This window comes from Odocoileus virginianus, chromosome 5 (assembly GCF_023699985.2).
Source record: "Odocoileus virginianus isolate 20LAN1187 ecotype Illinois chromosome 5, Ovbor_1.2, whole genome shotgun sequence".
Lineage (NCBI taxonomy): Eukaryota > Metazoa > Chordata > Mammalia > Artiodactyla > Cervidae > Odocoileus > Odocoileus virginianus.
In genome coordinates this window covers 10,952,581-10,968,160 of record NC_069678.1, presented here as the reverse complement: position 1 = coordinate 10,968,160, position 15,580 = coordinate 10,952,581, and the positions used below count along the sequence as shown (strand labels likewise).

The window sequence follows — 15,580 nt, the reverse complement described above, 5'->3', positions numbered from 1 at the left end:
ACCCCATGAATTGCAGCACACCAGGCCTCCCGGTCCATCACCAACTCCCGGAGTTTACCCAAACTCATGTCCATCGAGTTGGTGATGCTATCCAGCCATCTCATCCTCTGTCGTCCCCTTCTCCTCCTGCCCCCAGTCCCTCCCAGCATCGGGGTCTTTTCCAATGAGTCAACTCTTCTCATGAGGTGGCCAAAGTATTGGAGTTTCAGCTTCAGCATCAGTCCTTCCAGTAACACCCAGGACTGATCTCCTTTAGGATGGACTGGTTGGCTCTCCTTGCAGTCCAAGGGACTCTCAAGAGCCTTTTCCAACACCACAGTTCAAAAGCATCAATTCTTCGGTGCTCAGCTTTTTTCACAGGCCAACTCTCACATTCATACACTCCCCATTAAAAAGTCCATTCAGGCTGCTATAACAAAATACTGTAGGTTGGGTGGCTTGTAAACAACAGAAATTGATTTTTCAATGGTTTTAGAGGCTGGAAAGTCCAGAATCAAGGCACCAATAGATTCAGTGTCTGGTGAGGAAAAGCATTCTGCTTCATAGAAGACTATATTTTTTGCCTTAACCGCATATGGCAGAAAGGATTAGGGAGCCCCAGGGGTTCCTTGTTTAAGGGCATTAATTCCATCTGTGGGAACTCCACTCTCAGGACCTAACCACCTCCCAAAGGCCCCATCTCCTAATACCATCATTTCAGGGGTTAGAATTTCTACACAGGAATTTGGAGGGAGACCTTCAATCTATAGCAAAAAGAAAAAGATTTTTTTAAGATATCAAGAAAGAGTGTTCTATATCAGAGGTCAGCAAGCTTTTTATATAAAAAAGATAGTAAATATGTTAGTATTTATAGGCCACATACAGTCTCTATCTCATAGTCATTTGTCATTGTTGCTTTTTATTTTACAACACTTTAAAAGACCATTCTTAGTTTACAAAAGTCAAGAAAATTGTTCAGTGCTCATATTTTGCCAGACTCCCACTGAGAGGTATTACATGCCTTAGAGAAGTTGATTGATTAAGGAATGAAGTGAGTGACAGGTTCAGCACCTAACACACGCACAAACACCCATATATGCATATAAATGGTACATAGTTTCTGTTTTCATATGCAAAACATATGTATATATATATATGTTATATATATATGTATATTTAAATATTTAAGGAATGCTTTTGTCTAAGATTTTCCTAATATGCCTTTGTTGAAAGATTAATTTTTTTCCCTTCAGGTACATGTTCTGAGACTGAACAAGATGGAACTGTTACCATTTCATGCTGATGTAGAGATTGGCCAGATTATAGAAATCCCCATTGCAATGTATCATGTAAATAAGGAAACCAAAGAGGCCATCACATTCACAGACTGCTCTCATTTATCCTTGGATTTGAACATGGATAAGCAAGGAGTCTTTACTCTTCTCAAAGAAGGTTAACAGTAGGCTTTTTTTCCCCCTCCTTTCTTTGTCTTTGAATTAAAGGGCCAATCAACAATTCAGAAACTATGAATTATAGTCTAAATTAACATATTGGGGATTCCATAGAGGTCTAGTGATTTGGACTCTGCTTTCACTGCCAAGGGCCTGGTTTCAGTCCCTGGTTGGGGAACTAAGATCCCACAAACCACAAGGTGCAGCCAAAAAATTTAAAAGTTAAATTCACATATTACCTTTCTTTATAATACTTTTATTTATTTTGTCAACTGCCTTAGGTATTATAATGTGATGTTAGAAACAAAGGCACAGAAATAGAATAAAATGTCCAGAGTTCATTGTGGCCAGACAATATCAGTTTTTAGTCATATGAAGGCCTTCTCTCTCCAGCTTCAAGCTCTTTTCTTCTTTCTTTAATTATGTAATATACCTCTTTCTAAGAGGAATTTAGTGCCATTTAATATATACATATATTAAATTTATTCTAAAAAACAAAATATCTTTTTAATAAGAAAAGAATATGAATAAGCTATTCATAAAGATCAGTATCATTTACTGTTATAGAACTTCATACTTGATCCTGATCACCATCATTTTTTCAGGAATAATGACAGTAGTAGCATCTGACATTTATTTGGCATTTACTATTTGCCAGGCTCTATTATGAATACTTTTCACATATAACTCATTTAATTCTCACAATACATCGTGTCCAACTCTTGCGACCCCGTAAACTGTAGCCTGCCAGGCTCCTCTGTTCATGGGATTCCCCAGGCAAGAATCCTGGAGTGGGTTGCCATTTCCTTCTCCAGGGGATCTTCTTGACCCAGAAATTGAAGCCAGGTCTCCTACATTGCAGGCAGATTCTTTACTGACTGAGCTATTGCAGGCAGATTCTTTACTGACTGAGCTACAAGGGTACGAGGGAAGCCCTATACATCCATAAGGTTGATATCAACTTGGACTTCTCTTTTACCCTTGCTAATTATGCTGTATAATATCTCTCAGCTCACCTCAGTTCTTAGGCTCCCCATTTTTAGGCTTTTATTATCTCTCACTGAGACTGTAACAATATCCTCCTCTAATTCTTCTTGCCTTTGATAATCATGGCTACAAGATAGATCTTCATGAAACTCAATTTCAATATTAATTTTCCTGCTCAAAAATTTTGAGAAACTTTTCATTGCCACTGGACAACAGCCAAAATCCCTTTAGTTTAGTATTCAAGGCCCTCTACAATATAACCCAGCCTACTTTTTGGAACTTCATTTGGAACTTTATATGAAGCTTTGGCCTCATATAAAGCTCTGGTTAAACTAACTATACTTAAAATTTCCCATGTTATTTCTTTCATATATGCATTTGTATCTCATTTATATTTCTATCTTTGTTCATTTATTTGTCAACTTAAGATACCCTCTTCTGCATATCTAAGGGGGCTTCCCAGGTGGCTCAGTGGTAAAGAATCCGCCTGCCAATGCAGGAGACGCAGGAGACATGAGTTCAGTCCCTGGGTTGGGAAGATCCCCTGGAGGAGGAAATATCAACCCACTCCAGTATTCTTGCCTGGAGAATCCTATGGAAAGAGAAGCCATGGGGTTGCAGAGAATCAGACATGACTGAGAGACTGAGCATGCACGCACATATATAAACCTTCCTTGATCTTTCCAGCTAAAAATAATTATTCTGTTTTCTAAACTTTTGTAATGCTTATCATTTTCTACTAATAGTTTAATTTATTTAAATATTCACTCCCCTTTTAAACTATATGTGCATTGAGGTCAGGATTCTTGTTCATATTTGTATCCTTACCTTACATAGAATTGTGTCTTACATGATATATATCTGTTAATAGAAAGAACATACTTTTATATATCAACTTAATATAAATAATTGGTGTATAATAGTGTATGAGATTAAGAATTTTTTGATATATTAAAATTCTTATATTTCTATAGACTGATTTCCTTGAAGATTGGTTGCTTATTACCCAGTGAAGTCATTTTTTGATTTGCAGGTATCCAAAGACCAGGACCAACACACTGTTCTAGTACACATATAGCGGCCAAATCTCTTGGCCATACTTTGGTAACTGTTAGTGTGACTGATTATGAAGAGTACTTGGATAGCAGTGCCACATTTGCTGCTTATGAACCCCTAAAGGTGAGCTAGTTCATTCTAAGGAATTGGCATATCTTCTCATGGACCCTACTATGTTCACTTGGGGTCTTCCTAGCTATCTGTGATCTCTATTAAAGATCAGTGATAATTGTGTTCTTCCTCACTTAACACTCTCTTGCTTCTAGATCTACAGCACCCTCATCAAATTTCAGTATCACAAAGGTTATGCTCTTATGTTTCTGCCACAGAAATATTTAAAAGTTGTATCGGCAAATTTTAGATATTCCCCTTTCTTTCCTCTTTTTTTTTACTGAAGTATAAAAAATTATAGTAAAGTACAGTAATCTTAAGTTACTATTTGAATTTTCACATATGTATGTATCTTTGTAACACTACCCTGCATAAGATATAGAATATTAGTATACTCTATTTTTTGAACTTTGATGTTGGAGAAAACTCTTCAGAGTCCTTTGGACTGCAAGGAGATCAAACCAGTCAACCCTAAAGGAAATCAGTCCTGAATATTCAATGAAAGGACTGATGCTGAAGCTGAAACTCCAATACTTTGGCTACCTGATGTGAAGAACTGACTCACTGGAAAAGACCCTGATGCTGGGAAAGATTGAAGGCAGGAGGAGAAGGGGATGACAGAGGATTAGATGGTTGAATGGCATCACTGACTCGATGGACATGAGTTTGAGTAAGCTCCAGGAACTGGTGAAAGACAGGGAAGCCTGGTGTACTGCAGTCTTTGGGGTCGCAAAGAGTCACACACGACTTAGCAATTGAAGAACTGATTAGTATACTCTTTTTTGAAGAACTCTGAAAGGAAGCCTTCCATATCAGGGAGAGAAATCAATTATCTTTTTACCCGTTATACTTATGAATTCTCAGCACAACAGTCATTATTTTGGACCCCAAAGACTGACTATTAAAATTGGGAGATTATGACAGGTGGCAGTTCAAAATAAAAGTAGATAGAGCCTGGCATGCTTTCTATATATTTGAATCCTTCAGGAACTAAAATTGATGTCCGTAAGTTCTTGCTGAAACATACTGACAAACCTGACTCAATGCCTTTTGCAATGAGGAGGCATCCATAGAGGAAATGTTAACCTTGGTGAAAGAAGCAAGATAAGTTGTTAATTTGAAAAAGGTAACTTTTTCGTTAAAATTTGCATTTTTGAGTTGGCCTCTTTGTACATTGTACAGCCTATTTATTTATTTTTGGCTGTACTGGGTCTTTGTTGTTCCATGCAAGCTTTGTCAGGGCTACTGTTAGTTGCGGAAACAGGCTTCTCATTGTGATGGCTTCTCTTGTAGAGCACAGGCTCTAGGCCCTCGGGATTCAGTGGTTGCTGCACATGAGCTCAGTAGTTGTGGCACATAGCCTTAGTTGCCCCATAGCACGTGGGATCTTCCCGGACTAGGGATTGAACCCGTGTCCTCTGCACTGGCAGGTAGATTCTTAACCACTGGACCACCAGGGAATTCCCCAGTCTGTATTAAACATACAGTCTGAGCATATTTCATTCATCCTCTTAGTGGTTGAATTATCCTTCTTGCCTAATTAAGTGAGAGTGCTTGGCTGCAGCTCATTGTCATTTCATAAGATTTTGTCTTAGTTTTGTCATTATCCTTACTCTAATTTTATATTTACTGAATGTCTCACAAATCAGATCTCCCCTAAATGAAAACTCTCCTTAAAAGAAGTAAGATGATTTTCTATTTCTACCTAGTGCTTTGGTCATATATCTTTTTTTTTAGCTGCTGAAAAATATATGTATGTTTTACTTTTGTTATCAATATTATGTTTTAGTACATGATATAGTTCTCAGTTTGTCCTTACGTATCAGTCCAATTTAGTTGATCTGATTAGTTTTAGACTATATACATCTAGGAACCAGGAATAACTCCAGTTTTGCTTTCTCAGGGAAACTTTCCATGAAGCCTCTGACTAGTTTAATTTCTTCTATTTGAGGTTTGTTTGGCACTCTCTGCTGTGCCTTTTTGTAATACTTATTATACTCTTTACCTACTTCAGATCTGTCTTTTCCAGACTATTAGCTTTACTGTGAGGCAGGGCTTTATTTTGGCTTCCTGTTGATATTACTATATCACCAGTAGGCCATCAATGAATACTTATTGAATTGAATTATGTGTACATTTTCAAGAGAATACTGCCATTAGAGGAATTTTAATGTTAATGGTATTCAGTATATATGAGTATGTGAATAATCAGTATATATGAATCATATATATATGATTGACTAGTTCAGAGAAGAAACACTAAAACATGGTTTGCTTACATTTTTGAAATGATTGCTTCAACTATATATTTAATTTTGCAATTTAGTCAGTGTTATAGACACTGGGTGCCGTACAAAACTAACCTACACTTTGAGAATACTCCATTCCCCTAAAACCAGTTTCCTCATCTATAAGTAGAATACAATTCCTCTGTATACTGGAGTGAATAATACCTGTCTTGACTACCTGAAGGTGAGAGTTCTTTGAGAAACAGATGAACTGTATAGATGTATTACATTCAGATTTTTATGGTGGGAATTCTTTGATACTTTAGTAAAATATCCATTTAAATTCTTTTTTTTTTTCATTTATTTTTATTAGTCGGAGGCTAATTACTTTACATCATTACAGTAGTTTTTGTCATACATTGAAATGAATTAGCCATGGATTTACATGTATTCCCCATCCCAGTCCCCCCTCCCACCTCCCACTCCACCCGATCCCTCTGGGTCTTCCCAGTCCACCAGGCCCGAGCACTTGTCTCATGCACCCAACCTGGGCTGGTGATCTGTTAGACCCTAGATAATATACATGTTTCAATGCTGTTCTCTTGAAACATCCCACCCTCGCCTTCTCCCAGAGTCCACAAGTCTGTTCTATACATCTGAGTCTCTTTTTCTGTTTTGCATATAGGGTTCTCGTTACCATCTTTCTAAAGTCCATATATATGTGTTAGTATACTGTAATGGTCTTTATCTTTCTGGCTTACTTCGCTCTGTATAATGGGCTCCAGTTTCATCCATCTCATTAGAACTGATTCAAATGAATTCTTTTTAATGGCTGAGTAATATTCCATGGTGTATATGTACCACAGCTTCCTCATCCATTCGTCTGCTGATGGGCATCTGGGTTGCTTCCATGTCCTGGCTATTATAAACAGTGCTGCGATGAACATTAAAAATATGGAACACTTCACGAATTTGCGTGTCATCCTTGCGCAGGGGCCATGCTAATCTTCTCTGTATCGTTCCAATTTTAGTATATGTGCTGCCGAAGCGAGCACTCCATTTAAATTCTTATACAGGGACTTCTCTGGTGGTCCAGTGGGCTGAGAATGCACCTGCCAGTGCAGGGAACATGAGTTCAATCCCTAGACTGGGAAGATCCCATATGCTGCCGGGCATTAAGCCTGTGTGCTCCAACTACTGAAGCCTGTGCACCTAGAGCCCATGCTCCACAGCAAGAGAAGCCACTGCAATGAGGAGCCTGCACACTGCAGCCCAAAACAATAAATAAATAAAATTCTTATACAATATGACAGATGGTACCTAGACATTGTGATTATTTTACGGTGTATGCAAATATCAAATCATTATGTTGCACACCTGAAACAAGTATAATGTTATATGCCAACTATACTTCAAGTTTTTAAAAAGAGAAAAAAGAAAAAGAAAATGTTTATGCAGTTATTTATTCAAATGCCTTTTGTGTGTACAACATCATACTAAATTCTACTGAGGAAGAGAGATTCTTTTAAAAATTTGGGGTATAAGATAATCTTCTCTTAAGTGCATGTAACTGGAGAGTTAAGAAGAATTATCAGATGTATATTTATGAAGATTTGACACATTTAAATAGCACAAGAGAATAAATAAGTATACAGATGAATGGTAGTGATAACTGCTATAAGAGCTTAGAGGATACAGAAGTAGTTGTGGTCTGGAATCATTAGACAAATTAATGGATAGGGTGACACATGAATTTGGTTGAATGATGGGTGGGATCCAAATTAGAACAGAGATTGAGAACCATTCCAAATAAGAGGCATGACACACATATCTCCTAATTTGGGAATTAAGTCTACTGTCTTTTACATGATAACCAGTTTTTCACTTTAGAAAACTGTTGAATTCTCTAACCATTTAGGGATTAATTTATTTAACTGTCGTCAGGCTCTGAACCCTGTGGAAGTGGCGTTGGTGACATGGCACTCTGTAAAGGAGATGATATTTGAAGGGGGCCCTCAGCCATGGGTCCTGGAGCCCTCACGGTTCTTTCTGGAGCTGAGCATGGAGAAGACAGAGAAAATTAGAATAACACAAGTCCGACTGCCAGCTAAAAGAAAACAGAATCAGTACATCTATCGGGTCCTGTGCCTGGATTTAGGGGAACAAGTAGGAAAATTATCTTTTTTAACATTTCTTTTAGCAACAATACGCTAAGTCTTTCGTCCTTCTAGCCATCCCTTTTCATATGCTAATGAATTTACTTTATGGACTAGATAGGAAAATTCTAATTATTGACTAAGAGATTTGTTTCTTTAAACCTTCAGTTCAGTTCAGTTCAGTCGCTCAGTCATGTCCGACTCTTTGTGACCCCTTGAATCGCAGCATGCCAGGCCTCCCTGTCCATCACCAACTCCCGGAGTTTAGTCAAATTTACATCCATCGAGTCGGTGATGCCATCCAGTCATCTTTTAAACCTTACTATCCTTTAAATGTACCCAAAGGTTTTAGTTTGCTCATTTGAGAATTCTAACAGTTCACTAACCAAATAGTTCAAGATCTTTTTGTAGCAGGGAGTTTATTTCAATCATTTTATCACTATAATTCAACTGCTTGTTGTATAGACTAGAAGATATATAGTTTTTCATCTCCAAAGAATGTGAGGAAGGGAAATTTTAAGTGTCGTCTGTGTTTATCAATTTAGAAGAACCAGTTGGATCTTTGCTGATATGAGTAATTAATATATTTCACCTTATTGGTTGAATTAGTTTTTATTATTTTTAGAGGTAGTGATGGCTTTAACTACAGCTACACCGTCGTAATTCTACCAAGGCCAATAACAAAGGTTTTCAGATTGACCATGATTGAGACTGTAATGTATGACTATGAAGCATAGCCCAGCTAACCAATCCTCAGGGAATCCATATATGATTTTAACTTAATAAGAACTGTGTTATATTCAAATGAGGTTCATTTTAATATCTCTAGTGAACTCTACTGTATAATATGACTAGCTACTAGTGATTTCAAGCCTAGTTACCCCCTTTTGAAGCTCTCTAACTTTTTGTTTTTACATCCTGTTATTCATTAGTATTTACATCAGAAATGAGTTGAAACACAAATTAATTTTTACCAACTGGTAACAAAGGTTTGCTGAAGGAAAAGACTGAAGTAATTGGTCAGTTAGATTTTTTTTAATGTTCCCTTTGTTTCTGTGATATCAAGTGTCTACCTGCAATTACCTCTTGCCCTTGTGTTTTCTTAAGATCCTGACATTTCAAATTGGAAATCATCCAGGTGTCCTGAACCCTAGTCCAGCTGTAGAGGTTGTACAGGTACGCTTCATATGTGCCCACCCTGCCAGCATGTCTATAACTCCAGTGTATAAGGTGCCAGCTGGTGCCCAGCCATGCCCTCTGCCACAGCACAACAAACAACTGGTAAGTGTGGTGTTTCAACTTACTTGCCCTTTGTCTCCCATGCTTTGAGATAAATGGTCGGAAATAGAGCTTTTGTCTTATTGAATTTAAGGAAACTCGTTTATGTGTTATACAATCTCTGATAGTGTCTGAGAAGTGGTTATAGTTGGCTATACTTAGTGACACTTTGAAGGCAATGGCACCCCACTCCAGTACTCTTGCCTGGAAAATCCCATGGACGGAGGAGCCTGGCAGGCTGCAGTCCATGGGGTCGCTAAGAGTCAGAGAGGACTGAGTGACTTCACTCTCACTTTTTACTTTCATGCACTGGAGAAGGAAATGGCAACCCACTCCAGTGTTCTTGCCTGGAGAACCCCAGGGATGGGGGAGCCTGGTGGGCTTCTGTCTATGGGGTCGCACAGAGTTGGACACGACTGAAGTGACTTAGCAGCAGTGACACTTAGTGACTTTGCTTATTGTACTTAGGTGCATGCTTGCGAACTAAGTCACCTCAGTCTTGTTTGACTCTTTGTGATCCTATGGACTGTAGCCTGCCAGGCACATCTGTCCATGGGATTCTCCAGGCAAGAATACTGGGGTGGGTTGCCATGCCCTCCTCCAGGAGATCTTCCCAACCCAGGGATGGAACCCACATCTCTTATGTCTCCTGTATGGGCAGTCAGGTTCTTTACCACTAGCGCCACCTTATGATGACAGACAATTGAGAACTCTAAATAACTACAATTGTTTTGCTAGTATCCTTCCCTACTAAACCTTTTATTAGCATTATCAGTAACATATAGAATTCACCTCTACTCCAAACTGATATGAAAAATAGTGATAACCAGTAACGTAGCTAAAAGCTAGGCAACAGGGATTGAGGAATAAATGAGTTATCTAACCTAGAAACTAGAACATTAGAAAGTGAAAGTGAGTGTTAGTCCCACAGTAATATCTGACTCTATGACCCCATGGACTGTAGCCTACCAGGCATCTCTGTCCATGGAATTCTCCAGGCAAGATTACTAGAGTGGGTTGCCATTTCCTTCTCCAGGGGACCTTTCCGACTCAGGGACTGAACCCAAGTCTCCCGCACTGTGGGCAGATTCTCTACTGTCTGAGCCACCAGGGAAGCCCAAACCATACGCTAGATTAGGTGCACTGTGGTCTCAAGCACAGGAGGAAATAAGTCACTTCTGAGAACAGAACAATCCACTGATTCTTCCCATTTTACAGTTGAAGAAACTAAGGATCCTAAAAGTTGAGTAATTTCCCCAAGGTCATAAAGCTAGAAAGTAGCATCTTATGTCTAATTCCAAAGCACATTATTAACTTTTTTTGCTACACTGCCTTTTCATTGTAAAAGAATGTGAGATGTTGCAGGTTAGGAACTCATTTTTTTTTTCAGAACCAAATTCAACATTAAATACTATTATTTGAACTTTATAAATTATTCACTTTTTAAAAAAGCACTTGGACTTCCCTGATGGTCCAGTAGCTAAGACTCCAAGATCCCAATGCAGGGGATTCTGATCAGTGTGTAATCTATTTACAATTAGCATAGTTACCAATAAGGTTGGATTTATAGCTACCGTGTTACTATTTATCTTATGCTTTTTTTGTTTTTCTATTCTTCCATTTCTTCCTTTTTTGTGTTAAGTAGATATTTTATAGTGTATCATTTTAATCCTTTTGTCCTTTCTTTTACTATATTATTTTAAGTTATTTTGTTAGTTATTGCCTTGGGGATTACAATTAACATGTTAACTTTTAACAAACTAGTTTGGAATAGTATCAACTTAATTCAATAATGGTTGAAACCTATTATTTCTTTAAAGCCCTATTTACTTTCCCCTTCTTTGAGCTGTTATTGTCATATATCTTTTTACATGTATGCTTATCAGTCATAATTATTGCTTTATGCATTTGTGTTTTAAATAAGATAGAAAAATAATTACAAGCAAAAGTATATTTATACTGTTCTATATATTTACCTATGTAGTTATTGTTACTAAACTCTTATTTCTTCACGGGGGTTCAAGTTACTATCTAGCGACCTTTCATTTTATCCAGAAGGACTCATTTTAGTATTTCTTGTAGGGCAGGTCTACTAGAAACAAATTCCCTCTATTTTTGTTAGATCTTGGGCTTCCCTGGTGGCCCAGTAGTAAAGAAACAGCCTACCAATGTGGGAAACACAGGTTTGATCCCTGATCTGGGAAGATCCCATGTGCCATGGAGCAGCTAAGCCCGTGCTCCTCAACTATTAATCCTATGCTCTAGAGCATAGTAGCCACAACAACTGAAGGTGGGTCCCATGCTCGGCAACAAGAGAAGCCACTGCAGTGAGAAGCCCCGGCCCCACAACTAGAGAGTATCCCCACTTGCCACAACTAGAGAAAAGCCTGCACAGCAACAAAGACCCAGAACAGCCTAAATAAATAAATACAATTATTTTTTAAAAAAATAATCCGCCTGCAATGCAGGAGATGTGGGTTTGATCAAGGAGTTGGAAAGATCCCCTGGAGAAGGAAATGGCAAGCCACTCCAGTATTGTTCTCTGGAGAACCCCGTTCAAAGAGGAGCCTGGTAGGCCCCAGTCCCTGGGGTCACAAAGAGTTGGACATGACTAAAGCGTGAGCACACAAGCAAGAATGTCTTAATTTCTCCTTCATTTTGAAGGATTATTGTCCTCAATATAGAATTCTTGATTGGCAGTCTTATTCTCTCATCACTGATTTCTATGATTTCTGAAGAGAAATTAGCTGTTAATCTCATGGAGGATCCTTATAAATGATAAGTTCCTTCCTCTGTTTAATAATTCTGTCTTTCTCTTTGACCTTGGATGGTCTGATTACGACATGTCTAAATGCAAATTTCTTTGATTTATCCTACTCAGGGTTCTTTGAGATTCTTGGGTGTTTAGAGTAGGTGTTTTACATCAAATTTGGGAGTCCTTAGCCATTATTTCTTCAAATATTCCTCCTTCCTTTCTTCCCCCTCTCTCTTCTTCTAAGACTTCCATTTTGCATATATTCACACTCTTGATGGTTTTCCATGGGTCTCTGATGCTTCCATTTTCTTCATTCTTTTTTCTTTCCGTTCATCAGCCTAGTTCAAAAAAGATGTCGTTTTCATTATAGGGGACTGGAATGCAAAAGTAAGAAGTCAAGAAATACTTGGAGTAACATGCAAATTTGGCCTTGGAGCATAGAACGAAGCAGGGCAAAGGCTAATAGAGTTTTGCCAAGAGAACCCACTGGTCATAGCAAACACTCTTTTCCCACAACACAAGAGAACACTCTACACACGTACATCACCAGATGGTCAATGCCTAATCAGATTGATTATATTCTTTGCAGCCAGAGATGGAGAAGTTCTATACAGTCAGCAAAAACAAGACCGGGAGCTGATTGTAGCACCATGAACTCCTTATTGCCAAATTCAGACTTAAATTGCAGAAAGTAGGGAAAACCACTAGACCATTCAGGTATGACCTAAATCAAATTCCTTACGATTATACAGTGGAAGTGACAAACAGATTGAAGGGATTAGATCTGATAGAGTACCTGAAGAACTACGGATGGAGGTCCATGAAATTGTACAGGAGGCAGGGATCAAGACCATCCCCAAGAAAAAGAAATGCAAAAAGGCAAAATGGTTGTCTGATGAGGCCTTACAAATAGCTGTGAATAGAAGAGAAGTGAAAGGCAAAGGAGAAAAGGAAAGATATACCTATTTGAATGCAGAGTTCCAAAGAATAGCAAGGAGAGATAAGAAAGCCTTTCTCAGTGATCAATGCAAAGAAATAGAGGAAAACAACAGAATGGGAAAGACTAGAGATCTCTTCAAGAAAATTAGAGATACCAAGGGAACATTTCCTGCAAAATGGCCACAATAAAGGACAGAAATGGCATAGACCTAACAGAAGCTGAAGATATTAAGAAGAGGTGGCAAGAATACAGAGAAGAACTATACAAAAAATATCTTCATAACCCAGATAATCATGATGGTGTGATCATCAACCTAGAGCAAAACATCCTGGAATGTGAAGTCAAGTGGGCTTTAGGAAGCATCACTACGAACAAAGCTAGTGCAGGTGATGGAATTCCAGTTGAGTTATTTCAAATCCTAAAAGATGATGCTGTGAAAGTGCTGCACTCAATATGCCAGCAAATTTGGAAAACTCAGCAGTGGCCACAGGACTAGAAAAGGTCAGTTTTCATTCCAATCCCAAAGAAAGGCAATGCCAAAGAATGCTCAAACTACTGCACAATTGCACTCATCTCACACACTAGTAAAGTAATGCTCAAAATTCTCCAAGCCAGGCTTCAACAGAACGTGAACCATGAACTTCCAGATGTTCAAGCTGGATTTAGAAAAGGCAGAGGAACCAGAGATAAATTGCCAACATTTGTTGGATCATCAAAAAAGCACGAGAGTTCCACAAAAACATCTACTTCTGCTTTATTGACTATGCCAAAGTCTTTGACTGTGTGACCACAACAAACTCTGGAAAATTCTTAAAGAGATGGGAATACCAGACCACCTGACCTGCCTCTTGAGAAACCTACATGCAGATCAGGAAACAACAGTTAGAACTGGACATGGAACAACAGACTGGTTCCAGATAGGGAAGGGAGTACGTCAAGGCTGTATCCTGCTTATTTAACTTACATGAAGAGTACATCGTGAGAAACGCTGGGCTGGATGAAACACAAACTGGATTCAAGATTGCCGGGAAAAATATCAGTAACCTCAGATATGCAGAGGATTTCCCTGGTGGCTCAGAGGGTAAAGCATCTGCCTACAATGTAGGAGACCAGGGTTTGATCCCTGGGTCAGGAAGATCCTCTGGAGGAGGAAATGGCAACCCACTCCAGTACTCTTGCCTGGAAAATCCCATGGACAGAGGAGCCTGGTAGGCTACAGTCCATGGGGTTGCAAAGAGTTGGACATGACTGAGCAACTAAACTTTTCAAACTTTCAGATATGCAGATGATACTACCCTTATGGCAGAAAGCAAAGAAGAACTAAAGAGCCTCTTGATGAAAGTGAGAGAGAAGAGTGAAAAAGTTGGCTTAAAACTCAACATTCAGAAAACTAAGATCATGGCATCTGGTCCCATCACTTCATGGCAAATAGATGGGGAAGCAGTGGAAGCAGTGAGAGACTTTATTTTGGGGGGGCTCCAAAATGACTGCAGATGGTGACTGCAGCCATGAAATTAAAAGATGCTTCCTCCTTGGAAGAAAAGTTATGACCAAGCTAGATAGCATATTAAAAAGCTGAGACATTATTTTACCAACAAAAGTCCACCTAGTCAAAACTATGGTTTTTCCAGTAGTCATGTATGGATGTGAGAGTTGGACTACAATGAAAGGTCAGTGCTGAAGAAGTGATGCTTTTGAACTGTGGTGTTGGAGAAGACTCTTGAGAGTCCTTTGGACTGCAGGGAAATTCAACCAGTCCATCCTAAAGGAAGTCAGTCCTGAATATTCATTGGAAGAACTGATGTTGAAGCTGAAACTCGAATACTTTGGCCACCTGATGCGAAGAACTGACTCATTGGAAATGACCCTGATGCTGGGAAAGATTGAAGGCAGGAGGAGAAGGGGATGACAGAGGATGAGATGGTTGGATGGCATCACCGACTCACTGGACCTGAATTTGAGTAAACTCCGGGAGTTGGTGATGGACAGGGATGCCTGTTGTGCTGCAGTCCATGGGGTCACAAAGAGTCGGACATGACTGAGCAACTGAACTGAACTGATCTTCAAGTGTTCTGATGTTTTCTTCTGCCTACTCTTATCTGCTGTTGAGTTCATCTAGTAAAATTTTCGTTTCAATTATTATAATTTTCAAATTAGAATTCCTTTATGGTTCTGTTTTATAATTTCTCTTTACTAATATTTTATATATGATGGTACTTCATATTTATGCTTTCCTTTAGGTATTTAAACATGGGCTTCTTGAGTTCTTTGAACAAAACTGTTGATTAAAAGCCTTCATCTAGTAAGTCCAATGTCTGGGCATCCTCAGGGACAGTTTCTATTGACTGCCTTTTTCTTTTTTCCTGTGTATGGATTCTACTTTCTTGTTTCTTTGCATTTGTAATAATTTTTAATTGAAAACCCAACATTTAAAATAAAATGATGTAGCAACTCTGAAATCCGATTCTTCCACTGATTAGGTTTTGTGATGCTGGTTTTCATTGTTGTTTGCAGTGGCTGTTTGTTCAGTGACTTTCCTGCAGTAGTTCTGTAATGTGTTATTCTCTGTCCTCTTTGTCAGCTTTGTGGACATAAATTTCCTTAAATCTATGTCTATGTGGATATAGATTCCCTTAAAT

At 38.6% G+C, this 15,580-nt stretch overlaps 1 protein-coding gene and 1 non-coding gene across 11 annotated transcripts in view; one reads left to right on the top strand and one right to left on the bottom strand.

Annotated features, from left to right (window-relative positions):
• The window catches only part of NUP210L (nucleoporin 210 like), a 103,688-nt gene that overhangs the window by 46,277 nt on the left and 41,831 nt on the right, over positions 1–15,580 (top strand). For 9 of the 10 annotated variants that reach the window (XM_020887325.2, XM_070467375.1, XM_020887326.2 and 6 more), the window contains exons 13-16: positions 1,233–1,431; positions 3,451–3,596; positions 7,757–7,978; positions 9,076–9,249. In XM_020887325.2, coding sequence (XP_020742984.2) covers positions 1,233–1,431; positions 3,451–3,596; positions 7,757–7,978; positions 9,076–9,249 — 741 coding nt within the window. The remainder of the gene's footprint in view (positions 1–1,232; positions 1,432–3,450; positions 3,597–7,756; positions 7,979–9,075; positions 9,250–15,580) is intronic. The other variant, XM_020887327.2, reaches the window with a different exon arrangement.
• On the bottom strand, positions 6,761–6,867 carry LOC139035406 (U6 spliceosomal RNA). Its single transcript, XR_011488053.1, has one exon. It is a non-coding gene; the product is annotated as a U6 spliceosomal RNA (small nuclear RNA).